At 57.9% G+C, this 24,809-nt stretch overlaps 1 protein-coding gene across 1 annotated transcript; it reads left to right on the top strand.

Annotated features, from left to right (window-relative positions):
• The first annotated feature begins 6,623 nt into the window (after positions 1–6,623).
• On the top strand, positions 6,624–22,914 carry CCM2L (CCM2 like scaffold protein). The gene is made up of 10 exons (XM_044455814.1): positions 6,624–6,756; positions 9,338–9,502; positions 11,424–11,507; positions 13,009–13,192; positions 14,806–15,302; positions 17,079–17,214; positions 18,533–18,596; positions 19,954–20,101; positions 21,615–21,753; positions 22,274–22,914. The coding sequence occupies exons 1-10, from the start codon at positions 6,727–6,729 to the stop codon at positions 22,570–22,572; spliced, it is 1,746 nt and encodes a 581-aa protein (XP_044311749.1). The 5' UTR covers positions 6,624–6,726; the 3' UTR covers positions 22,573–22,914.
• The last annotated feature ends 1,895 nt before the right edge of the window (positions 22,915–24,809 follow it).

The following is a 24,809-nucleotide window of genomic DNA, read 5'->3' as shown; positions in this document are numbered from 1 at the left end:
GCTGGGCTCCCTGCAAGAGGAAATACGGCGGGATGGGTGGGTGCGGCAACCAAGCGAAGGCCGCCTGGCCGGGAGTCCCGGAGCAACACGCTAACGGAGGAACGAGGCTGCCGCTTGGAGGGGAAGGACCAGGACTCCCCCCTTCCTGCCGCTTCGAGGGTCTCCTCCTGGGAGGGCGGCTCCGGACGCGAAGGGCCGAGTGAAGCGGTGGCTCGGGGGCCCAGTGCAAGGGGGCAGTCGTGGCAGCCTGCCAGCTCTTCCCACGCCCTTGCCGGCTGTCCCCTCCGCTTGGGATGCGGTGGCTCTGCCTTGAGCCCCACGATTCAGCCTGTGCCGGGGCGCTGCACTGCCAGCCAGTTCAGACGGTTGCTGCGGAGGGACTGGGGCAGGCGCTGCCTTCTCCCTCGGGCCAGGTGGAAGGTGTCTCGGTTCCCCCTGTGGGCTCAGACCAGGTGGGAGGCCCTGGCCAAGCCCTCACTGATCCGGAAAGGAGGTGCCCCATGGCCCCTGGCACAATCCGTCAGGAGCGTCTCCCCATCAAGGCCAGGCAACAGCCCCCACAGGCCAGCTCCCCCCGCACACACACTTCTTTCTTCTACCCTTCTGCCACACCGGTCTGGAGCTGTCTGGCCCAGACTGATAGGCACAGCTGTCCGTTCCAGGCCTTGCTGTGGATCCTGCTCTTCGGTTAAAGAATGTAAAAGGGAGGGTGGTGTAACCTCTGGGCCAACTGTATTTCTCAAGAGGAGAAGCCCTGCGAGCCAGGAAGGGGGGCCACTTGGCCACACCAGCCCTTTGCCCCCAGCCTGAGTCCAGGCTCTGCGAGGGCTGGCCCGGGTGCCGGGGGTGCTCCTTCCACCGGGGCTGGCTGCCCCGTTGGCCTCAGGCGGCAGATGCTGAGCAGCAGCAGCCCTGTGCTGTGGGGCCTGCATTGCGCCCGGTGTGGGGGTGCTGCCCCACTCACAGTGTGGGAGGCAGGTTCGCCCATCGGTCCAGCGTCACAGCTGCTTGCCTGCACGGTGGCAGCGAGGGGGGGGGGCGTCAGGCACGCGCCTCCCGCGAGGAGCTTGCGGAGGGGAAGAGGAGCTGGAGCGGGTCCGGCAGGCCCTTACCGGTGGGCAAACACGCCTTCCTGCCACACCACCCCGCCGTGGTTTTGTGACCCAACGGCGCCACCGTTATCCCGTGGGACGCCTGGGCCTGGGGCGCGGTCACGGTGCCCCCTGCGGCCAAGGGGCCACTGAGGCCGCCCCCTTTGGCGAGTCGCGGGATGAAGGGCCTTCTCGGGAAGGGTCTGTGAAGGGCCAAACGGCCCCCTGGGAAGGACTGCCGGGAGGGGGAGGCTCACGCTTGGCAATGACCTTGGAATGGCCTCCTGGGGGTCTTTCAGAGGGGCTGGGAAGCCTCGGAGAGCTGAGCAACAGCGAGAGCAACGCGGCCCTGCGGACGGAGCCTGCGCTGGGGAAAGGGGCGACCAGCTGCCCAAGGGGCTACTCTCTATGCACTCTTGCCACGGTCTTCTCCGCCTTGAGGCTGCGGCGCTCACAGCCTTTGCAATAATCTTAAGAGTAGATGCAACATGGAAACCCTGCAGCTGGCGTCTCTCCCTCAACCATGTGCAGAGATGCGGGGGGGGGGGGATGGCGCACAGATGTGTGGAGGGGGGGCAGCGACGGGTGGGTGGTTCAGGAAGCGCACAAGGAAGCATCACCTCCCCCCTCCCCGGATGGTCCTGTCCCGTGTGGCGGCTTTGCACTGCTCCAGTCTGTTCTTCCTGATGCCGGACCGTTTCTTGCACACCTGTGTGCGTGTGAGAGAGAGACCGCAAGGCCTGGCTGGACACAGCCGAGCCGCCTTCCAAAAGGAATTCCCCACATCCCGCCCGGCTCTCTCTGTAACTTTTTAAAACTATCACAAACGTTGAAAATAGGGCTGAATCGACCAAATAAAGAATGCAATGATGCTTCACTGTTACCTGGTTCCTGAATCGTCCCGGAAGAGGGAGAGTGGATTCCCACGCTCCAGAGACACTCCACACTCGGCCACGGAGAGAGGCGAACCGTGAGAAAGGACCCGGCTCTACTTTGGTGCTCCGCCCCGTTGGCCCTTCCATGCGAGCTCACCGTGGACCCCAGAACTGAAGCGTTTTGGCTCCGTCCAAAGGCCCACATGCAGGATCCTGAACCTTCTGGTTAGGGAGGATTGTGTGGTCGGAGGTGCTCAACGCCTTGCACACAACACACCCGCACATTCACATGCGCGTGTTGAGGTTTTGGTGTTGCACTGGTGTGAATTAGAGCTGCCAGATCAAGCAGTTTGAGAAAGGAACACAAGGGTTAATCCATAGCTATGATGCTCTGAAGGGAAGCCTTTCTGAAATATTCCACAGCACAGCTTTCCCCAACTGGGTGCCCTCCAGATGAGCAGGACTGCGACCGCTTTTATCTAAAGGGGTTTTGGGAGAAGCAGTCCGGCCCGTCCGAAGAGCCCAGGCCCGAGAAGGCTGCGATGGAGTCGGGACATTCCAGGTAAAGCACCAGCCCATCTGGCTGCCCTCTTTCGATTTCGGAGCCCTGTCCAACCGGGCCGGCCACTGGCCAGCTAAGGACCCCAGGGGATGTCACATGACACTCCCCCCCCCCCCGGACCCTGCCCTCCCCCCCTTCTCCCTCCCAGCCTCCTGGAATTGGTGAACTCGTCCACCATGTACTGTACATACATCAAATAGGCCGCCTTCTACGGATCGCCCCACACAGACACAGGGGGTGAGGAGAGGCAGCCGTTCTGTACCGAGACTCTTTTGTATACCACAAACTTTTTGTATATTTTTAATTCTGCTGCAACATGATATTAAATTCATTTCAATAAAACCTCTCTCGCTGGGCGTCTTTTTTCCTTCTTTCCTTTCCTCCTTCCTCCAGCATTCCAGGGCTCTTTTCCACCCCGAACAGCAACGGGGTCCTACTTACCCAGTGCAAATGGGGGGCGGGGGGACTATGACTCCTCACGCTGTACCTGCTTCATGGGATTCGTCGTCTCAGCCGGCCACTTGCTCGGATGCCTGTAAACCAGACGGAACGGATTCTAGATATTTCCATGGTGGTTCGCCCCGCTAGCTGAAAGAGGGTCTCTGTCTGGAGGAAGTGCCACGTGCCACGGGAAACAACCCGGCCGGCCTCAGTCCTGGGCGATGCAGCGCGCTGGTCCTTCCTGCAGGGCTGTTCTGCTGTGGTGATGTGTGAGCAGCTCGCGGGCTTTCGTTCCAGCTCGCAGCAGCTGCACGCATGATCTCCTGGGGACGATTCGCTGCGGCGAGCGTGGCCACCTGACCAGCTCTTGGCCGGCCGGCCGGTGTTTCCACTGCCCAGGCCACTGGCCATTGCATGCAAATTTCCAGCTGCGCCAGAGCCGTGTCTGCTTCGGACCAAGGAATGGCCCAGATCCGTTGCTAGTGTGTGGGTGCGGAGGACACTAGGGTCTCAGCATTTCCCTCTCCCCCACCGCAGAAGTGCTGGGGGCGGGTGGGGCACGGAGGAGGGAGAATCCCCCCCCCCCCGCTTAGGGCCAGGACGTGCTAATGTGCCATGCGATGCTTCTCTTCTTGAGGCACACGTGGTGCTCGGTGGCCGGCCATCTGAAGTCTGTCAGCACGAAAGGCGCGCCGGGAGAAGCCAGCGCTCTGGGACCAGGAGCACCTGCTCTGCAAGCACAGTGTCCCAGCGGCTTTCGTGATACATGTGGCTGGGCCAAGAAGGGTTTGGGATAGTCAGGCTAGGAAGGACCCCTGCGGTCTGTTGCCCCCTCCTCCTCCACATCCTGGGCCCCACCGAGGATTTAATTCTGGTCGAGGACGCGGTCCTGTGCAGTATCCAGCAGGCACGTTGGCTGGGAATGAATGCGGCGAGGCACCGGAAGCTTCCCTGCCTGGCGTGTCTTTGTTCAGGCCGGAGTCCGAGACTCAGCCTAACCTGCCCCACAGGGTTGTTGTGACAACACAGTGGAGAGGACAACCTTGTAAACTGCTTTGGATTCCTTGCAAGGAGAAGAAAGGTTGGGATGAATGTAATCATCGTATTAAAATGAATGGGGTTTAAGTCATGCCAAACTGAAGCCCCACTGATTTCCGTGGGACCGCTGTGTGCACGAGCGAATCTGCGTCCAGCCCCACGGCCCTCCCTGAGACTGCGGCTTCCTGTCTTCTGCTGCGCTCTGACCCGTTTCTGGGCAGCTGGTTCTTAGGGAGTCGGTTTTGGCCAAGGGCAGGCACCCCAGAGAAGGCAGGGGAAGGAGAGAAAGTCCAAGTAAGAGTCGGATGGACTCCAGAACGGAAGCCATGGCCTTGAGCTGGGAAGAGCTGAGAAGGGCGGCCACCGGAAGGGGACTGTGTAGGACGTTCACTCGGAGACCACGTGATGCCACATCACAGCAACCACAACATGGTTCCGGTTTGCTTTATTTTGCTTGCGATTATCGTGTGTGTTTCCCCTGGGATTTCACCCTAATAAAGGAAAGCAGCTGCATTGCTACATCGAGACGTCAACCGTCTTCCTTGTGCAAGGAACCCAGGGCGGCTTGTGCCATTCCATTTTTATCTCCACAACAACCTTGTGGGGGAGGTTGGGCCGAGAGGCGCTGGCTGGCCCAAAGCCCCTCCTTCGGGGTCCCCACTCCAGCACCCTCACGCATCGCCTCGCTGTGCTGTGCTGGGGGCGCTTCGGGACGCGTGCAGCTAGAGAGGCACCGCGACAGAAGGGCCTTCGCCTTGCGGCCGGACGAGGGCCCAGTCGCCTGCACCGGCCTCGCGATCGGCTCGGCACCAGGGTCGCCCTTGATGCGGAGGCCTTTGAAGAGAGACCTGCCGGGTTCCACAGGGCTACGCTTCCTCGCACGTTGTTTTAGCTGTTCTTAATTTTGTGTTAAACATTGTACTTTGGAAAGCTTTTCTGATATTCTGTTGTATGGGGTTTTAATAAACTGTTTAAACTGCTCCAAAAGCTTCCTCGACTGAGTGCCACAGAAACGAAAGCAGCCGCAGCAGCCGCAGCCGCAGCAGCAGCTGCGTGTCTTGGCCCGTCTGGTCGCCTCCAGGCTTCGACCCTCACCTGGTGCCGCTTCTTGCGGTGGCCTTCCTTGCTCTGATCTGGGCCACCGCCCTGCGCGCAGGTCCTCCAGACGCCCTGCATCATTCCCGGTCGGCACGGCCAGCCCCTTGAGTGCTGGGAGTTGCTGGTGGGGATCCTGGGAGGCACCGTCCGACGCGCGGAGGTGCCGCCTGGAGAAGGCTGCCCCGCACGTTGTCTGGTAGCTGTGGAACCCGCACTGGGTTTTCTTTGTCGTACGAAAAGGCCAGGCTGCTTCTCCACCTGCTTCTCCTTTATTATTCCAGGTGGGCGGAGGTGCCAGGGCCAGCCCCCTCCTCTGCCTCCGGGGCCGGGCATGCCAGATGCCACAGCAGCAGCTCCACCACAAAGCGCCTTTTCATTTAGATCATATGTTGTGATACGGGCCCTGACTTCTACAGGCGTTTGTTTCGACAGGTTAATGCTCTGCTTCAAAGCCGTGTGCAAGGAAAGCTTCCAGTCTGGTTTGTTTGTTAGCTGCCTTATAAAATTGCTTTGCTAGGGGATGCTCGAAATCTCAGCAGCATCAGAGAAACAATAAAGCGTTGGAGACTGCTGGATCTGAGCAACAAAGGGCCGTTCAAGGGCACTGCCTGTGCCCTGTGGCCACGGAGGCTCAAGAGAGGCCACAGTGTGGCTTCCCCCTTGTCTGGTTTTCATTGGTGCTTCATGCAGCCACCCCGAGCTGTCCAGTGGCGAATGGGACTCCCACCACTGGAAACCCAGGGTGTTTCTCATGTGCCTCAGTGCTAAATGGTGACCTCTCCTCCACGCTCGTGGGGACAGTGCAAATAAATGCCACGAGAGCCAGCGTCGGGACTGGCGGCCTTCCAAACGTTGACACTGTTCAGGCGCAAATGTTCAAGTGCAAAAGAGGAATTGCAAGAAATTATGGGGTGCTGACATGTGAGAAGAGAAGATTCTTTTGCCGATTGGATTAAAAGGACCCTGCACTCGGTCTACATATGCATGTCTCCAGGACAGTCCTCTGTCTGAAGGTGTCCTGTGCTTGAAGGGCAGTCCGACCCGATTCGAGGGTAGCAGAGGCCTCGAAGCTGCCAGTCCACACTTGTTCATGGGCAGAGAAAGGCTTGTGGCTCAGGGGATCACAGCCTTCCACCCCTGGCAGCATGCACCGCATCGCTATCAAAAATCAAAATCGCCGTGTTGATGGGTGCGTGCAATTTGCTGCCAAGTGCTGTTCTCCCTGGGGGGCGACGGGTTCCGCTTTTTGGGCTACCCCCTCCCAAGACAAGGGGAGAATCAAGGCAGAGGCAAGGCACATGGGGGGGGGGTCCCAAGGGGCTCTCGCTGCCCCTGCCTGGCCGTGCGGGGGTGCCGCTTGCAGTCTTCTCCGCACCCCATCCGTTGTGGCTACGAGCCCCACAGGAAGCGCCCCTGTGCTTCCAGGCCTCCGTGCGGCACTGTCCCTCCGCCCCCAGAGCCGCTTTTTCGGCCGCTCCATCGCTTATCAGTCCTGGGACTCGGCAGCATGACTTCAGGGCCGGTCACTGGTGGAGTTTCCGACACAGGATGGGAAAACAAAGGATCGCTGGCGTAGAGGGAAACGCAACATCCTGGGGACAGCGCAGAGCGAGGCCGGGACATGGAGTACGAGGCGAAGAAAGGGAAGAAGGTGCGTGGGAGAGGGGCCGGGTGCCGCTGGGGGGGCACGCGGGGGTCTCTTAGGGTGCTGTGCACGTAGGTGCAGGCGCTTTGCCCCCCCAGGACTCGGAGGGCACAGCTGCCTCGGCCGCATTCATTCAGTCCATTCGGCCAGCAGAGCCACCCCGGTGACCTCGGCCGTGGGAGAGCCGCTGCCTTTGGCCTTGCCAGCAGGGACAGGAACGGCAGCCGATGCCTGGGCATGATGGGAGTTGCAATCCAACACACAGGTGCAGGGGAAGAGGACGGGGGGACATGGCCTGTGCAAAGGGGGAGGGGCCAGGGAATGGGCACGGCCTGCAGGAGCCTTCTCCAACGTGGTGCCCTCCACAGGCTTCCTTGCGCTGCCGCGGGTTGTGGTCAACAACACCGGGATGACGCGAAGGCTGGAGAAGGGGGCCCGGCGGCAAGACGCGGCTGCGGGGCGCTGGCTGTGGCACCTGCAGGGCTTCCTCTTCATTCTGGCTTCCCTCACGGATTGTCCTGCCAAGTCGGTTGGCTTGTCGTTCCTAGATTTTAATTATTTCGGTTGACAATAACAGTTGTTAAAATGCGCTTGGTTAAGCTGTTTTGCATTCTATTTTCCAATGTCTTCACAGTTTTGCATTTTAAACATTCATGTTGTAAACAGCTTTGGGACTGATTGATTGATTGATTGATTTGCAAGGCTTATTTAGCACCCCAGATTCTGGTAAGGAGACCAGCTGTCTGCAACTTGAGAAAGAGCGCGATCCTGCGCATGCTTAGTCAGAAAACACCTGACCCTCCTAGCACGGCCCTGCCCGCGATGGCCGTTTTCTGTCCAGAAACGCTTAGTATTTGCTTCCTAAGCAAGCCACGCCACGCGCTTGCTGAAAGAATCGGGCTGGCTTGCTGCCGAAGCTGAGAGGCTCACGCTGGGCAGAATGCACAGCACCTGGCAGGTGGCGGCGGCTGCCGTCGTGGGAGCCCAGAGCTGTGCGGGACTGAGCTTCATGGCCTGCGCTGGCGTTGTCCAGAGCAACAAAAGAGGAGCAGGAGCGGGAGAGAAGGATCCCACCGTCTCTACAGTTTCGCTCTGTGTTTTGTCACTCTCTCCGGTAGTGTGCCTCTTGTGGAGAAGGCAGTCCTGGGGGCAACAAAATGCTCTCTGCACATGATCAGAGGAACCCTCCCAAGGCTGAGGCTCACTGGAGCTGAAATGCCTCCCTGCGGGAGTGACTGGGTGGGTAGCCTCGCTTAGACCTGCTGTCTTTCTAAAGTGACAGGCTAGTTCTCGGCTCGGCTCCGGGAGGCGCTCTCTCTCCTGCAGCCCCCCCTTTGAGCAGATGGGCCTCGGCGGCCTTTGCCCACCCTGCCACGGCTCCAGGGCCATCCCAAGCCTCTGGGACACGCATCCCTCCAGCTGCCTCCGGCGATGCCCAGCTGTCAGCCTGGCTGAGTCACCACCAGCCCGTCCTGGGAGCAGTCCAAGAACTGCCTGTCACCCGCAAGAGAAACTTAAAACATGCCAGTGCCTGGGGCAAGTAACCAAAGTTAGCAAAGTTAGCAAAGCCAACCAGATTCACCAGGAAAGGGCCCTGTTTGAGCACCAGAGGAGCGGAGCTGTGCAAGGACCCCTCTCAAGGTTTCTGCACAGTGCAACTCCAGCGCCGCTGTGTCCAGGGGACCCCGGAAACCCTCCTGAGGGGGGCACCCCACTGGCTCCACGCTGGGGCTGCCTCCAAGTCGCCCAGTGGTGCCCACACCAAGATCTGTTCAGCCAGGAGAGGCAGAAGCCAGGACAGAGATGGAGTCCTGCAGATGAAAATGGATATCTTGCTTTTATACGGAGTGGCCCGGCAGAGGCTTAATGGATGGCACTGGGCAGAGCACTGGAACCTTAATGCTCCAGATAACGCAGCTTTAAAAGGGAGCCAGAGAAAGACAGATCTCGCCACAGTCGAAAGGGCATCCCTCTGAACCTGCTGCTAACGGGGACACAGATTCTGGCCCCAGCGCTGAGCGATGCGGGCGTTAAGGGCCGCAGACTGAGCTCCTTTGTGAGGTGGCGTGCTTGCTGGTCGGTCGGTGTGCTGGTGTTTTCTTCCATGGCCACAGAAGGGGACTCACCTGGGGGATTCCTCTCTCCTGGCCTGCAAATGATGTCCGCCAGGTCTTAGAGCAGGGAATACCCAGTGCCCTACAAAGGTATTGGACCGCAGTTCTCATCATGTTGGCTGGGGCAGGTGGGAATTGTAGTCTGTTCTTCTGGAAGGCACCAGGTTGGAGGTGGCTGGGGTGAAGACACCATTCGGGGCAGAGGGACCAGAGTGTCTCCGGACGACGCTCGCTGCAGCCTCAGAGGGGAGGGTCCTTCCCAGTCACGCGGGTTTTGGGCCCCGCGGCTGCATCGCTGTTTCTTTCCCTGGCTAGTGGAAAAGCAGAAATCAGCGATGGCCTGCGCGCTGCATTTAGTTTAGGCTGACGGGTTTTTGTTTTCTTGACGCAGAACGTGTCTTCGACCGGCAGTGGGCACGGCTTCCTCCTTGCCAGGACCTCACCAGCTCCCCTCCCTGTCTGCCCTCTTGCAGGGGTTCGTGTCTCCCATCAAGCGGCTGGTGTTCCCGAAGGCAGCCCGAAGGCAGCCCCTGAGAAGCAGCAGCCGGCGGCCTCTGCACTCCGTCCCGCTCCACCCCCCGGACTTCCTCGCAGACCCCCAGATCCTTCTGTTCGACTATGTCGAGAAGGAAGTGAAGGTCAGGGGCGAAGGGGGCCGGGTGGGCATCCCCGGGAAAGGGCTGTGGGACCCTGAGCCGGTGGGCCAGTGTGGGGTGGCGGCCTGGCCCTCGGGGGGCGCTTGCTGGGCGCCTCCTGGCTTCTCTGCGCGTTGCTCTCCCCCCGAAATCCTTCCTCCGCGGCTCACTTTCTGCGAGGGAGAGCTTTGCTGTCACAAGCCCCCAGAGTGCCTCAGCTATGGGGCTGCACAGAAATGGACGGTGGTGGGGGGGCGGTGATGGAAGCGATGAATCATGTGGTGCTTGGGTCCCACCTGCCTCTTGCCTTTGGCCATGCCCCCCCAGGGGCCAGCCCCCAGCCCCGAATCTTCTCTGATGCTGCATCCTGCCTTTGGACCGGAAGTGACTCCCACCCCTGCTGTGCCGGGAAGGACCAGAGTGGATATGAACTTCCCGGGACAGGACCCAGGGAGATGGAATCTCCCATTGAAGCCAGCTGAGCAGGCCCCCCATTCATGGCTCATGCCAGCTGGGGGTGATGGGAGTTGTAGTCCAGCCCACCTGGAGGGTGCTGGGTTCAGAAAGGTTGCAAAAAGGGGCCTCTCGATGCAACTGAGGCTCCCTGCAGGCAAGGAAAGGGTTAAATCTCCCCCTAAGTATGGGGGTGGGGCAGGCACAGGGCAGAGAAGGCAGTTTTCCTCCCTTGCCTGTTACATGCAGGGGTAGATTTAAGGACATGTCCAGGGAGGCCCCAGTGAATCCTGTACCCACCATGGTTTCTCCAGCTGCCCTATGGAACAGCACCGGCCCACCTTGCAGGGTTGTGGTTGCTCCAACGGTTGCAGAAAGAGCGTTTCCTTAAGGGTTGCACTGTGTAGATGGTCCCCTTTCTCTCCGCGTGATGCTCACAACAACCCTGTGAGGTGGGCCAGGCTGAGAGTGGGTGACTGGCCCAAAGCCGCCCAGAGGGCTTCAGGGCTGCATGGGCACCGGAGCCCAGATTTCCCAAGTCCCTGGCCAGTGCTCTAACCACTAGTCCACAGAGCTCTCCCAAGATGCATTACATTGTCTCTCTCGAGCAAGAACAAAATCATAGCAAACTCTGGACTTCAAGGACAGATGCAGCTGCGCTACTAACCAGCAGAAGGTGGGGAATAAATGTGAAACTGAATTCCATGATGCACTGGGGGCTGTGAGCCAAGGAACTGCTGCCTGCCCCCCCCCCACCTCAAACACACCGCTTTCCAGAGGGGTCCTTCCCTCTCTCTCCTTTGCTGCCCTGCAAGCATAGGCCTACTCAGGAGTAAGCTCTATTAAACTTAGGCTTACTCCCTGAGAAGGGTGAACAGGATTGTAGCCTCAAACTCGGAGGTCTTTTCTTGTCTAAACCAATTTAGGATTGTACCTGTAATCTCTTATTTTTTAAGTGCTTTGACTATGAATTGGCACACGGAGTAGCACATTTGACATGGTCTAGATTGCTTCAATCGCAGCTTGTTCAAAATGCCTTGATATTATAGTGGTCAATTATATTTTGCAATTTATAAACATTGATTCTATGTAGTGAATTTCACGCTTCTGAGACACTGTGATTTTCCCTTAAAGGTGGCCACAGATGTTGAAATAAATCAGACTAGATGGCCTGACTGAAGGTCAGACTAGATGGCCTTGGAGACCTCTTCTGACTCGCTCTGTTTCTATGTTTCTAAATATATACCAAATGAACATCTTTTCCATAAAATTGCCCCTGCACACATTTCAGGCCCTCAAATGATGCATTTCTGGACAGCAGAAAAGAAAGCAGGATAAAATGAAGCAAAACTAGGCCTGTGGGCTTAAATTTCAGTTTATCTTGACCATGGATTTCACCTCTCTTTTCAGCGCAGAATGTTGCCCAACCCTCTGCTGCATTTATCGCCTCTCACTTTGTCTTCCTCTCCAGTTTTTAGGTCACCTGACCTGGGTGACGGCTTCCCTGAATCCCTCCAGCCGCGATGAACTCTTGCAGTTACTGGATACCGCGAGGGTAACAACTGCACAATGCACTTCAATGCGCTTTGGCGTTGCTCAGTTAACAATAGTGCCTTTGCAACGAATTTTGCAAGTCAGATGAGGAAAAGAACCCTGGGAGGAGGGGTGGCTATTTTGATCCTAGGGCCTTAGTTAGGGTTGCCCCAACTGTTTTCTTTCATCAAAGTCATTTCCTCTAGTCTGATGAGGGAAAGAACCCAGCAGAGGCAGGCTCAACCGTTTGCTTGCTGAGCTGCTAGGCCTGCTGGCCAGAGAAGAGATGGAAGGGGTCTCCAGGCACCGTCCTAGGGAATCAGAAGGAAGCAGCCACCCAACTTCCTTGTCTGTTCTGGGTAAACCTGAGCTGTTGCTCTTCGGACTCAGAAAAAGTTTGTCCAGCTGCAGCCATCAAACTGCCCCAGTGCCCCGCAGGCTCCGGTCCTGTCTGCCCACCTGTTGAATGCCTGCCTACCTGCCGCACGCTCCTGATCCATCCAAGCATGGGCTGCAAAATGGTGTGCCAGTCTGGGCACGCCTTCTTCTTATGCATTTTTTCTATTTAAATCCTACCATTTTTCCTGCGAGGAACCCAAGGTGGGTTGCGTAATCCTGCCCTCCTCACAACAGCCCTGCGGGGTAGGTCAGGCTGAGAGTCCATGACTGGCCCAAAGCCACCCGGTGTTCCTCATGGCTATGCAGGGCCTGGAAACCCGTTCTCAAGTGATTATGGAACCCAGTCCCTAACCACTATGCCACACTGCCTCTCATTTCATTAAAACAAATGAATGCGCTCAAAAAACCAGCCCTCCAGAGGTGCTCACGCCGGTGCCCCCCTCGCATGCCCGCCCAAATGTGGCAGTCTGGGGGTGGCTCTGTGGCACGGCAGGTGGGAGGCAACACCCCTCTTGCGCTCTTCTAGCCTGCAGATGCGGGCTCTGTCGATGCGCAGAAGCAGGCGCCTGACCAAAAGCATCGCTGGGCCACCCTCCCGGCTTTGCGCAGGGCCAGCTGGGTCCCTCTGAGATGCCCACTAGCGGGACACGGAGGGGAGGGGAGCCTTCTCTGTGGGGAGGGGTCCTGCCCCACACATGCCATTCCGAGCAGAGCGACTTTGACCCCGGAGCAATGGCAAGACCCTCTGTCCCCGCATGAACATCCAGGCGCACTGCAGAGCCCGTGGCGCTCCACGGCGGCGGAAACCGTGGCTGCAGGGCTGGGGCTGCGTCCATAGCACTGCACTGGCCCACATGGTTCAGCACTGTGGGCAGCTCCTTCCCAGCTCAGGCCGACATCCGGAGGGGCTACACAGCCGCCCTCACAGTGGTTCAGGTGCTCTGCGGGTGGGCTCGGGGATGCACTGCTGCGCGCCCTCCTGGGCCCCTCCGGCTAGCTGGACAGGGCCACCTCCCATGGGCCGTGGAGGGAAGAGTGCGCCGGACCTGCCTTAGCGAAGCGCATGGCCTTCTCCAGACCCGGCACGGTTTAACCGATGCGCCTTTGTCCCGGCTTTCCTGCAGCAGCTGAAAGAGCTTCCGCTGAAGACGACCCCCGAGCAGGACAGCATCCTGAGCCTCTCGGCCCGCTGCCTGCTGCTCACCTGGCGGGACAACGAGGAGCTCATCCTGAGGATCCCCACCCACGAAATCGCCGCGGCCTGCTACCTGAGGGATGACGCCCTGCAGCTCCTGGTGCTCAAGACAGGTGTGGTGCGCACCCCCCACGGCGGGGCCCCCGGCCCCACTCCCGGCGCCTGCAGGCACCGATCCTGCCTCGCCGATATCCCAGTGCAGTGCCCGCTGGGTGGTGTTACCCTTCCAGAGCACACCTAGCTTGCCCTGGCACCGAACGTGGCAGCTACGCAGGGCATGGCACTGGGAGCCCAGCAGCCCAACATGGTCGCCTGTTGTCTTCCGGCCTCCACGCAGGGAGTTGGTGCTCACCTTTGAGGGCACGATCCAAACGCGCTGAGGCTGAAGAAGAGCCTGCCCCTGATGCCCGGGGCACGCTGGAGCTGCACGAAGGCGCTCCTTTGTTAGGAGCTGCAGGGAAGAACTGTTGGGGGCCTGCTGCAGAGCCCCGGGGCTGGGCACGCGGGAAGGGGGCCTTATCCTGCACTGCTCCCAAACTCCAAAGCCTCCCCTGGGAGCGGTGGCTCATTCCACCTGCTCTGCCTTCAGAAGGGCTAGCAAGACGCTTTGTCCCAATGGGGCTTTTAAAAGGGTTAAAAGAGGCAGCGGGTTTCGGGATAGCTTGAGTCTGATTCACGCTCCTTGCACTGCATGGCTCATAAAAACACAGAAACAGAGAAACAGAGCGAGTCAGAAGGGGTCTCCTGGGCCATCTAGTCTGACCCCGCAGCCAGCTCTGCTCATGACGTGCCCACCATGTGCACGTCCAGCCTATCCTTGAACATCCTTACTGACGGGGCTTCAAATACCTCTGGAGGAAGCCCATTCCATTCCCTGGGGGTCCTAGCCGTCAGTTTGTGGTCCCTCTGCTTGCGGCCAAGACACATTTCCATTTCCCCCTCCTTTGAGCCACCCCCGCTTCGTGCGAGCAGGATTTGCGCCTGTGCTCAGCTCCTCTTACAGCAGAGCCTGCTCTGAATATTTCTGCCTGGTTTTTCCTTCCTGTGACAGTTAGCAAGAGCGCCTTATTATGCAAATGAGCAGGCACTCAAAGCCCCGCTTTGAAAGCAAATGAGAAGTGGGTGGAAAAGAGAATCAGCAAGCTGTCTTAATTAAACACTAAAAGCTTATTTTACCTGGAGTACTTGATTAAACAAACCAAAGACAAGTTTGCCGGGTGTGCTGCACTGAGTCAAGGACAGCGGGCTGCGGCAGGGCGGGGGCCTCAGCGCTGGAGCTTCGCCGGGAGGGGGCCGGCTGGAAATCCCCGGGGGCGGGCGAAGGCCCGGCGGGGCACCAGGCGAGCTGCCGGTGAAGCCCCAGCCGCGTGGGGGCCTTGGGGGTCCGCTTGCCCACTGCGCTTGCTCGCCGCCCCCCTCCCCCCCCCCGCCTCCCCTTCCCCGCCAGCTGTGGGGCTTCCCGGGCGGGACAGGGTCAAGCAGCGGGTGTCTGGCCTGGCCGGAGGACTCCTCCCCAGCCCGGCCACGCCTGGGCCTGGAGGGGCAGCGGGGCGCGTGGGCTGCAGCGGGGAGAGGAGCGGCAGCGGGGGGGGGGGGGTCCGGGATGCTGGGAGGGTAGGCGGGGAGAGCCCCCTCCCCCGCTCCTCGCAGGCGGGCAGGCCGGCCAGCGCGGCCGGACGCTGCGTTGCGTACCTGGACACAGGTGGTCCTTCTTCCCCGTTTCCAGGTTTGGGGGTGGACCCGGTCCCCGCCGGGGGCAGCCTGGACGTCTATCCCGGAATCACGGAGGAGAAGAAGTGCCCCGGGGGGCCCGCTGAGAAGCGGCCGCTGGGGGGCACCATGGAGCGGCGCCACACCATCTGCAGCCTGGACTGGAAGATGGCCCGGAGCGCCGGGCCGGAGGGGAGGCCGGGCGGCAGCGGGGGCAGCCTGGAGCGCCAGCAGGGCGCGGGCAGCTGGGAGAAGCGGCGGCCGGGCGCGGGCGGCCGGCCCTTCGGCAGCTGGGAGCGCCGGCAGACCTACAGCGGCAGCTGGGAGCGCCGGGCCGGCCTAGCCAAGGCGGGCGGCAGCTGGGAGCGCCGGCAGGCCTACAGCGGCAGCTGGGAGAGGGGCAAGACCTGCGGCAGCTGGGAGCGCCGGCACGTGGGGGGCACCCCCCTGGACCCCCAGGAGCCGCGCCCCGAGGCCTACTGCAACCTCATCGTCCTGGCCGTGGCCGACAGGGTAAGCCCCGCCTCCGCGGCTGCGCCCGGGGTCCCCGAGCGCCCGGGGCGAGCCGGCCTTTGGCGCGGCCAGCCTCTGCCCCGTGCGCCCTTTGGAGCGCGGGGCGGGGGCGCCACGTAATCCCGCCGGTCGCTGGGACCCCCGCCCCGACGGCCAGCTCCGAGCCAGCCTCTGTTGTCGGCCCCAGAGAGAAGGGCCTTCCCGGCGGTGGCCCCCAATTTCGGCACCGGCCTGACTATCTTTTTGGTGCCAGTTCAGACTGGCCTCTACCTCAAGGCCTTTAATTGGCTTTCCGGGGCTTTGCTAGCTGCTTAATCAGATTCCAAGATGCATCTTGTGTAAGTTATTGGGATGTTAAATGTGTGCATTTGGCTTTAAAGTTGGTTTACAATTTTGCACAGCAAGCTTGCCTGTTTTTTCACAATGGTATATTTTAGATTGTATTTTAATGGGTTGTTGTAAACCACCCAGAGAGCTTCAGCTCTTGGGCGGTATAGAAGTCAAATAAATAAATGTTTAGACTGAAAAAGCTCCTTCAACTATGGGATGGCTAGGAATACTGAGCGTTGCAGGACTTGATTCCGTCTAAACTGGCCCAGGATGTACACTCAGCTCTAAGCCTTTGAATGCAGGTCTTGTTTAAAACACGATAGTATTAGGAATAGGCCCCCAAATATTTTTATGTGTTTGTTTATTAGATTTATCACCCACCTTTTTCTTTTTAAAGCACTCAAAGCAGCTTACTTCATTCTCCTCCTGCTCTCAAGCTTATCCCCACAACAACCCTGCAAGGTGGGTTCGGCTGAGAATCTGTGACAGGCCCAAAGCCACCCAGTTGACCCCATGGCCAGGTGGAGACTAGAACCCAGGGTCCCAGTCCCAGAACCCTTAGCCACGACACCACGCCAGCCCTTTTTAAATATTAAATCACCACCCCTCCACAACCAAAAGAGCAGCTTGTCTCATCTTGTGCCAGTTTTCTGCTGCGTACATTCAGGACATATGAATTCTTCCCACGATCGGTCGGGTTTGAATTCTTGGTGCTTTTGCAAGGCCTGGCAGTCGTGGGCCCTTTTTCTGTCCAAACATGTGTAGGATTTGAGTGCATCAGGAAGAACTGGGAGACAGCTGCAGCAAAGAAAGCAATTCCTGGATTGCTTTTCATTATCAGCAAACATTTGCCGTATTTTTCGCTCTATAAGACGCAGCTGACCATAAGACGCACCTAGTTTTTAGAGGAGGGATCCATGGAAAGCTTCCTGATAATCACAGGCACATTCCCCATCACTTCCCCATGGGTTTCATTAAAAGACAGATTGCCATTTGAAAACACCCACCCACCTGTGATTAACAGCTCTCACCTGTGCTGGGGGAGGGGGGCGGAGCAGCGCATGTGCCGGCCAGGTGGTGCCACGTGGTGCAGGCGGGCCGGCAGCTTCCCGGGCGTCGGGACACACACATTCGCTCTATAAGACGCACAGACATTTCCCCTTACTTTTGAGGGGGGAAAGTGCGTCTTACAGAGCGAAAAATACGGTATGTAAATTGTCTCCTTCTTTTCTGTGTTGGGAAGAGAAGCCAGAAGAAAAAATGGGGGATTTCAGCCCCCACATCCCCACCCCATAGCACCATGCCAGCAAGGCAAGTCCTACTAAGCGGTAGGGCTAACGGCCTGCACAGGACAGGTATCCAGGTGAACAGGTGTAAGATTGCAGTGCAGGTGCCCATCGTGCAGCTCCAGCCTGCAGGTCTGACTGTTCTTTCTTCCTGGGGCAGGACACCGCTGAGGAGTGCTGTGCCGTCATCTGCCAGGTTTTCCAGATCATATACGGAGACCAAACCATCGAGTGCGTGGACCGGGCCGGCTACCACTACACGTCCACGCCGAAGCGTCCGTGGCTGTCCAGCCGCAGTGAGTACCTCGGCGGCCGCCCTTGGCCTCTGCGTGGTCTTCGGCATCTAGCAGCAGCCGGACCGCTGGCCTCAGAGCTGGCTCCCACGGGGTGGAGCAGAGCCGACGTTTCCCGCATCATGCGGCAACTCAGACAGCGTGGCCTTCTGAGCCACAGCATCGCAGTGCCGGCTCATGGGCCACGTGCTCGTTCGCCGAGTCTGGGGCCACGTTTTCGCCCACTGTGGCGTGTGGCGTGATACCTGAATCAGAGCTCAGGTGCCAGGCCAGAGCAATACATGAATGTGCAGGGGAGACCCGTTGTGAGCAAGGTGCCGCCTTCCGGGGTCTCCTGTCAGATCGAGTGGATTTCATCCCCCCGCATTCTTCAGCCCCTGCCATGGAATCCTCTCCGGCCCTCCCTTCGTCATGAACTCCCCTTAATCCACCAGGCTGGGTTGCGTTGGTCGGCGGGGAGGCCAAAATACGATGGATGGTGATGGGCTGCTTGAAGCAGTGGCGTGAGACATGATGTTAAGCATCTCAATTTTTGCTGAGTGTTACATACTCTGCCGGGATGATGGGAAGCATCTTTCTGAGATGGCACATTAACTGCATCCCTCTCTTCCACCAGCTCCGTAGTTGCGCCTTCTCGCTGCTGTGTTGTAGCGGAGCTCAGGGGGAGGCGAAGCAACCCTTTCCACAGCCCAGGGCTGCTGCCCTGATCAGCTGCCCCTGTTCCCTGTTCCCACTGAGTGTGGTGGAAGACCTCTCCATAAAATAGGTGGGGGTGATTCTGGCTTGCTCACAGAGCTGTGCCCACCGGAGAGGAAATGAGGTGGGTCAGCAAAGGGCAGTCTGAAGTTTTGGCCGAGGAGGATCATGAACATTGCAACGTTTACCACAACAGCCAAGGAGCCCTGGCAACAGCCCGTTTGTGCGGGGAAAGCCAGCGACCCCACTGGAAAGCTCCCCTGGCCTCACCAAAACTGCCCTCTCCAGGTTTCTCTGGGAGAAGCCATGAGTGTCAAACCAGCAGCGTGTTTCCAGCGTACACATATCTAGCCACTTTGCATCAAGAAGGGGAGATAATTGCATTTTCTTGAAGATGCTAATTAATTGCCTGCTCATATAACCGTTCCCTAGCATGGAGTCTTTGCTAAAAAAAAATCACACTTTGTGGGTGGTGAAAAGGCTGAAAATAAATTTATTACTGGCTGGGTGGTGATGAGCACCAGGGAGGCTAGAGGGAAACCTGCAGAGGACAGAACAGGCCGGGGCGAGGGAGGACGGCGTCTGCTCCCTGCCCCAACGCCGCCGTTCGCCTCGCTCGTTCCAGGTGAGAGCTGCCGGACGGACGGGACGTACGGATACGACGCCGACTTCAGTTGCTGCAGCTCTTCGTGAGTCCTCCGGGTTGCAGTGCGCTCGCGTGCCATAGGCTGAGTCGGGCCGCTTCCCAGGCTTCCAGTGGGACCTCTGCTAGGGCCCCAAGTGCCCCTGCAGTGCTCAGAACTCCGATTCCCAGAATTCCCTGGGAGAGAACCCATTCTTTGCGCTGAAGCATTGTCCCGCCTCCAGTTCCATTCTGAAAAGAATTTGACATCCGTGGCTGCGGGTGGAGTTTTAGAAGAAGCCTCTTCTTCAAAGGCATTCCTCTCCGAAAGGATGGAGCGCCTTTTCTGCAGCAGCGCTTGCCCCATCCTAGGGATTCATAATCTGAAAACAAAGCAAAGTATGTTGTCTTTTCCCCTTCTGAAGTCATGTCTTTGTTCATATACAAAGGCATGCGGGTTTGACTGATCAGGGGACTAAAGCTCATGCCATTAATTGGCTGAGGTTTCCATGATGGGGCAGCCCCGCTATGCAGCCCCGGCCCACTTGAAGCTGCCTCTGCACAGAGAGCAACCTGCCCAACGGTTCCGTAGTCTGGCTGGCCAAGTCTCCGAACAATTGACCACATTTTTCAGTCCTAGGAGCACGCTAAGAAAATGTGCTTGCAGGTGGCTTGAAACCGGCCTGGGCGAAATTGTGGGAAGAGGAGGCAACCTGGGGCCACGGGCCGTGTGGCTCGCCCTTCCTCCGGGGTTGGGAGCAGCGCCCCCTGCTGGGGAACAGCCAAGGGTGCGCCTGCCCTTGTGGCCCCGGGCTTCCCAGGAAAGCGTCCAGCGGGCTGCTGGGCAAAGCAGTGTGCTGGGCTCGCCAAGCGCCGGCTCTCACCAGCAAAGTCTTAAAGACGGAAAACAAAAGGGGAGCGTAGCATGGCCGTGCTGGCTGGGGATGATGGGGAGCGTAGTTCCACCCACCTGGGGCGGGGGCAGGTAAGACAAGTCCAGCCTGCGGTTTCCCAGTCAGTCAGCCGACGCGTTTTCCAGCACGAGAGAGGAAAAGCAGCCAGACGGCCACCCCCTGGGCTGAGCAGCTGGGGTCGCACGCAGAGCGCGGTTCCCTGGGCGCTCACACCAGCTCCTCTTGCCTAAGGGCGGAGCAGAGAAAGCAGCGCTGCCCCGAGCCAGCTGCCTTCCTTCCTGTTGCGCAACCCCCTGCGAAGCCTGCATTCCAGCGCCCCTCCCACGGCCCCCCACATCTCCGTTTTGCCCTAACGACAGCCCTGTAGGGTAGGCTGGAATGAAGGGCACGGCCTGGCCCAGACTCCCCCAGGGAGCTGCATGGCCCGGGGGGGCATGCCTGGGGTCCCCCCAGGGCCGGTCCAGCATGCCCACACATGCCACGCCTCTGAGATCCTCCATCTTCTCGCAGCGACGGCTCCCACGAGACCTTTGATGCCTGCTGCAGCGGCCGCTCATCTCCGTCTTTCCACCGCTCACACCACAGCCTCGCGACGGCCTGCAGCGGCAGCGACCAGAGCAGCAGCGGCCGGGAGCAGCTGCAGGACTACATGACCACGGCGAGTAGCGTGGCACATGGGGCGAGAAGGGGTGGCCCCCGTGGGTGCTCACTGCCCCGGCCTGGGATCGGGGCATGCCTGCCGTGCATCTCGAGCGCTCACTGAACCACAGAACAGTAGAGGTGGAAGGAGCCAAGAAGGCCATCGGGTCCAACCCTCTGCTGGTGCAGGACACCACGTCCCACCCTTCAAGTTCCTTTTCGAATGTCCCCAGTGTGGGAGAGCCCCCGCCTCTCTGGGCAGCTGGTCCCACTGCCCTATTGCCCTGACAGTGAGGAAGCTTTTCCTGATGTCCAGCCGCAATCTGGGTTGTTGCAACTTGAGTTGATTATTCCATGTCCTACACCCTGGCATCAGCAAGAAGAGATCTTGGCCTTCCTCTTTGTGACATGACAGATATCATGTCCCCCTCAGCCTTCTTTTCTCACGGCTGAACATGCCCAGTTCCCTCAGTCTCTCCTCACAGGGCAGTGTTTCCAAACCCTGGTTCATTTTTGTCGCCCTCCGCTGGACCCTTTCTAATTTCCCTGCATCTTTCTTAAACCTTGGTGCCCAGAACTGGGCACAACATTCCAGGTGAGGTCTGACTAGTCAGGAATATAGAGGAACTACTACTTCTCGTGATTTGAAAATAATACTTCTGTCAATGCATCCCAAAATAGCATTTGCCCTTTTGGTGGCTGCATCCCATTGTTGGCTCATATTTACCCTGTTGTCCACCATGGCTCCAAGATCTTTTTCTTTTTCAGTTCTGCCGAGCCATGTATTCGATGCCTTTGGCTTCTCTTTCCCAGGTGGAGGACTTGGCACTTGTCCTTTATGGAATCTCCTTCCGTTGCTTTCTGCCCAGTGTTCAAGTTTATCAAGACCGCCCTGGATTCTGTCTTCTAGGGCGTTAGCTATTCCACCCAGTTTTGTATGGTCTGCAAATTTGCTATTTTCTTTCCTTGTACTTCCTCATCCAAATCACTGATGAAGCTGTTGGAGAGCACTGGGCCCAGCACTGAACCCTGTGGCACCCCACTAGCTACCCCCATCCAGTTTGAGAAGGTGCTGTTGATGCGCACTCTGTGTGTCCAATTTAGCAGCCAATTTTGGATCCACCTAATAGTTTTTCCATCTAGTCCAGTTTTTGCTGATTTGCTTATCAGAATGTCATGGGGAACTATGTCAAAAGCTTTGTTAAAGTCTAGGTAGGTTACATCCCCAGTGTTCCCTCTGTTTTGGCGGTTACCTAGTCAAAAACTGCGATTAAAGGAGTGGGAGGCACCGTGGGTTGTAGCAGAACTGCCCACCTTGGTGGGGGGGGGGGACGACTTGTTTCCCAGTTGCCATAATAATAAGCTTAAATATGTTCTGTGCCCTCCAACCCTAAATTCCTCCAGCTGATCTTGCAATCCCATCAAGCCGGAGAACACGAATGCTCTTGCATCGTGGGGCTGCCCGCTTCTGTCTTGCTCACTGCCCTTTGGGTTTTCTTTCTTTCTTTCTTTCCTTGTTTTCTGCCTTACAGCTGAGAAACAAGTTGACTCCCCAGGAGATCCAGCAGTTCGCCCTGCTGCTTCGGGAATACCGGACGGGCCTGGCCGTGGAAGGATACTGCGCCGGCCTGCTGCACCTCTATGGGGAAAGGCGGAAGTTTCTCCTGCTAGGTAAAAGCTAAGCTCTCCTTGGGGAAAACGGGCAGGCAAAGGAGTGAGGGTCTTTACTGACCCGACACCCCACAGTTGTGTGGGGGAGTCCCTGTCTCAGGCAGCGAAGGGCCAGTTCATCACCTCCTGCCTGGTTCTCCCACAACACCCATTTTGCCTAGTTGGAAATGCAGCGCCAGCAACTCACACCGGGATCTTTGTCATGCTAAGCACACACGGTGTGTCCCTGAACTATTCCACCTTCCCCACAATCGCTGGCGCAAATGCATGCATACAGAATAGCACGGATCCAGCTCCGCAATCTTCTGTTCACGGAGCTGGCATGCAGCCATCTTTGCAAGCATGAGATCTAGTCACTTGCATTGTGCAGCTGGGTTTCCTGAGCACTTGAGCTCTACGCCCATTTGGTGCCGCGGCTTTGTTCGCACTGCTGCGAAACGGCAGGACACCTCGCCCCCGACCGCGGTGCCCTGGCCTCATCCTGCCTTGCCCCACCCTCCCCCGTCCTTCATGCTTTCAGGCATGCGGCCGTTCATTCCCGATCAAGACATCGGCTACTTTGAGAGCTTCCTGGAGAACATCGGCATCCGGGAAGGGGGCATCCTGACCGACAGCTTCGGGCGCATCAAGCGGAGCATGAGCAGCACCGCGGCCTCGGCCGTGCGCAGCTATGACGACTGGTCCCTGCGCTCCGGCACGGAGTCCTTCAACCGCATGATCACGGACATCACGCACGACATCGAGGCCCTGGCATGTGACGACGAGGAAGAGGAGGATGACGGCAGTGACGCCGACTGCCACGAAGACAACTACCTCTGAGGGGGTGCCGGCCCAGGCCTTGGGGGCTGGGGGGCACGCAGGGAGGGGAAGTCTCTCAGGTGGAGCAATTTGAATTGGCCTTCCCAGAAGGCGAGGTCTGGAGGGGGGCATTAAGACCTTCCTTTTTAAAAAACATTTTATTAACTAGTTGCCACAGACCTCTGTTTTGTATGTTTTGCTGGATTTCGTTGTTTTTAATGATTAACGTGTTATGGTTTTTATTATGTTTTTATTGTGTTTTATCTCGTGTTGTGAGCCGCCTGGAGGTGCTGTGGCGTGCAAATGTTTTAAATAAACACATCAAGAATAAGTGGGCGACGCTGCAGTGGCCCCCAGAACAAACCTGGGCCACGCCTTCTCCCTGCACCTGCCCCCCCTGCTGTTGGCCCACAGTTCCTATCCCTCAGCGCTGCTGGCTGGGGATGATAGGAGCAGCAGTGCCCCAGGGAAGCGATGCCTCCTTCGCTGAGCTTGCGCACCACCTGCAGTGGGGTGAGGCTGCCCCCTGCTGGTGCAACGCCTCGCCGCCGCCTGGGACAAGCCGCCACCTCGCCTTGGGTCCCTTGGGCGTTTCTCCACCCTTGCTGAGCTCACGTCCAGTTCTTGTCGGGAAAGGCCCTTGCCGCGGGTGAATCGAGGCCGCCGGCAGCCACAGAGGGCGGGGGCGGGGGGCGTGCTCCTGGTGAGGCTGCGTTATACCCACGCACGTGTGGATCTTTCTTTATTTTCTATATTTGCACTTCTGCATTTGCAAACTGGGGAAGCCGGAGGGAAATGAAACCACCACAGATGTTAAGGGAACGGCTCGTTGACTTGGGCTACCCTGTAGGCAGCTGGAGCAAGGATGTTTCAGCCCACCTTTAACCCCATGTTAAGTGAATCCTGCACCACAGCGCCTCTGAGCCTGCATGGATGCGTTCAGACAACCCTTGAGTGTGGGTTACATAGAAACAGCGAGTCAGAAGGGGTCTCCCGGGCCATCTAGTCTGACCTCCAGCACCAGCCAGCTCCGCTCACGACATGCCCGCCATGTGTACGTCCAGCCTATCTTTGATTGTTGTTGAAATGAGGGTTATTGAGTTGTCTGACTCCAGAGGTAGAAACCCACTAGGTTGTAGTGTTGGGGCACAATCCAGCTTTCTGAAAAACTCAGCTTTACTTTTATTTTGGTTTAAAGCAACTTTCTAGCCCTCATGGTGGGGAGGAGATTATTATTATTATTATTATTATTATTATTATTATTATTAACATTTCTATGCTTGAAAGTGTATGGATAAGGCCTGTTGAAATGTCAGAAGCCAAACCAATGGACTGAATAAGTTTTCCAGGGATTCTAGGTGGACCTTCAAAGTTTTTGTCCTTCCCAAAGACTAGCTGCAACTGTTGGGCGGTATAGAAATGAAATAAATTACTAAATGAAATAAAATAGAAAAGACATAAAGAACTATGCAAAGAAAATCATGCAAAATTAGAGAAATGATACGCCTTAGCACAATTACTTTTTTTATTTAAAACCTTTGTAGACCGTCCCATTACTGAAGTCTTGGGACGGTTTAACAATAAAATGTAGGAAAAGGGAAAATTAATTAAACCAGAGGGTCCTAACATTTTGTAATCATAAAAACCCCACTGAAAACAGTCAGATCTTAAAACACTGGGAAAATAAAAAGGTGTTGGCCTGCGGGCAGCTGGTTTCCCACTGAGTGCATGGGTTGCTGGACGGGAGGGACCTTTGGTCTAACCCGGCACAACTGCGCTTATGCTCTTAAGGATGTTGATGAAGGAAAGAAAGAGCATCCCTTTATTTATGATAGCCACCCACCAATGCAAAAAAGCAGACCGACACGGTCAGGCTGGTACCCGGAGCAGAGCCAGAGGGAAAAGCGGTGTGACAGTCGTGTCCTCCCCGGACTGCCGAGCTGCAGCCACTCCTGGGGTAGCTCAAATTATCTGTGGGCAAACGGGGGGAGCCGGGGGGCCTCCGTTGCAGTCCTCTCCTTGGAGAGTTGTCAGATCTTGGTTTGAAGGTGGTCTCTGTGTGAAGGTCCCAAACCAGTGGCTGCTCTGGGGACTGTCCTTTCATGGGCCTCGGATGGCAGGAGTGACCCCCCTCTATATACCCTCTTCCTTGCTGCTGCTGCTGTTGTTAGTCGCGAAGTTGTGTCCGACCCACCGCGACCCCATGGACAGCATTCCTCCAGGCCTTCCTGTCCCCCACTGTCCCCCAGAGGCCACCC

This window comes from Varanus komodoensis, unplaced genomic scaffold (assembly GCF_004798865.1).
Source record: "Varanus komodoensis strain SLA01 unplaced genomic scaffold, ASM479886v1 scaffold8, whole genome shotgun sequence".
Lineage (NCBI taxonomy): Eukaryota > Metazoa > Chordata > Lepidosauria > Squamata > Varanidae > Varanus > Varanus komodoensis.
Note: the sequence above shows the minus strand (reverse complement) of the source record. Positions and strands in the feature narration are given on the sequence as shown.

Excerpts from the sequence above, each read along its gene's own strand:
- CCM2L (XM_044455814.1), top strand. The coding sequence starts at position 6,727 with ATGGAGTACGAGGCGAAGAAAGGGAAGAAG. Across the intron at positions 6,757-9,337 it reads AGGCGAAGAAAGGGAAGAAG|GGGTTCGTGTCTCCCATCAA; the intron begins GTGCGTGGGAGA and ends GCCCTCTTGCAG. Across the intron at positions 9,503-11,423 it reads ATGTCGAGAAGGAAGTGAAG|TTTTTAGGTCACCTGACCTG; the intron begins GTCAGGGGCGAA and ends CTTCCTCTCCAG.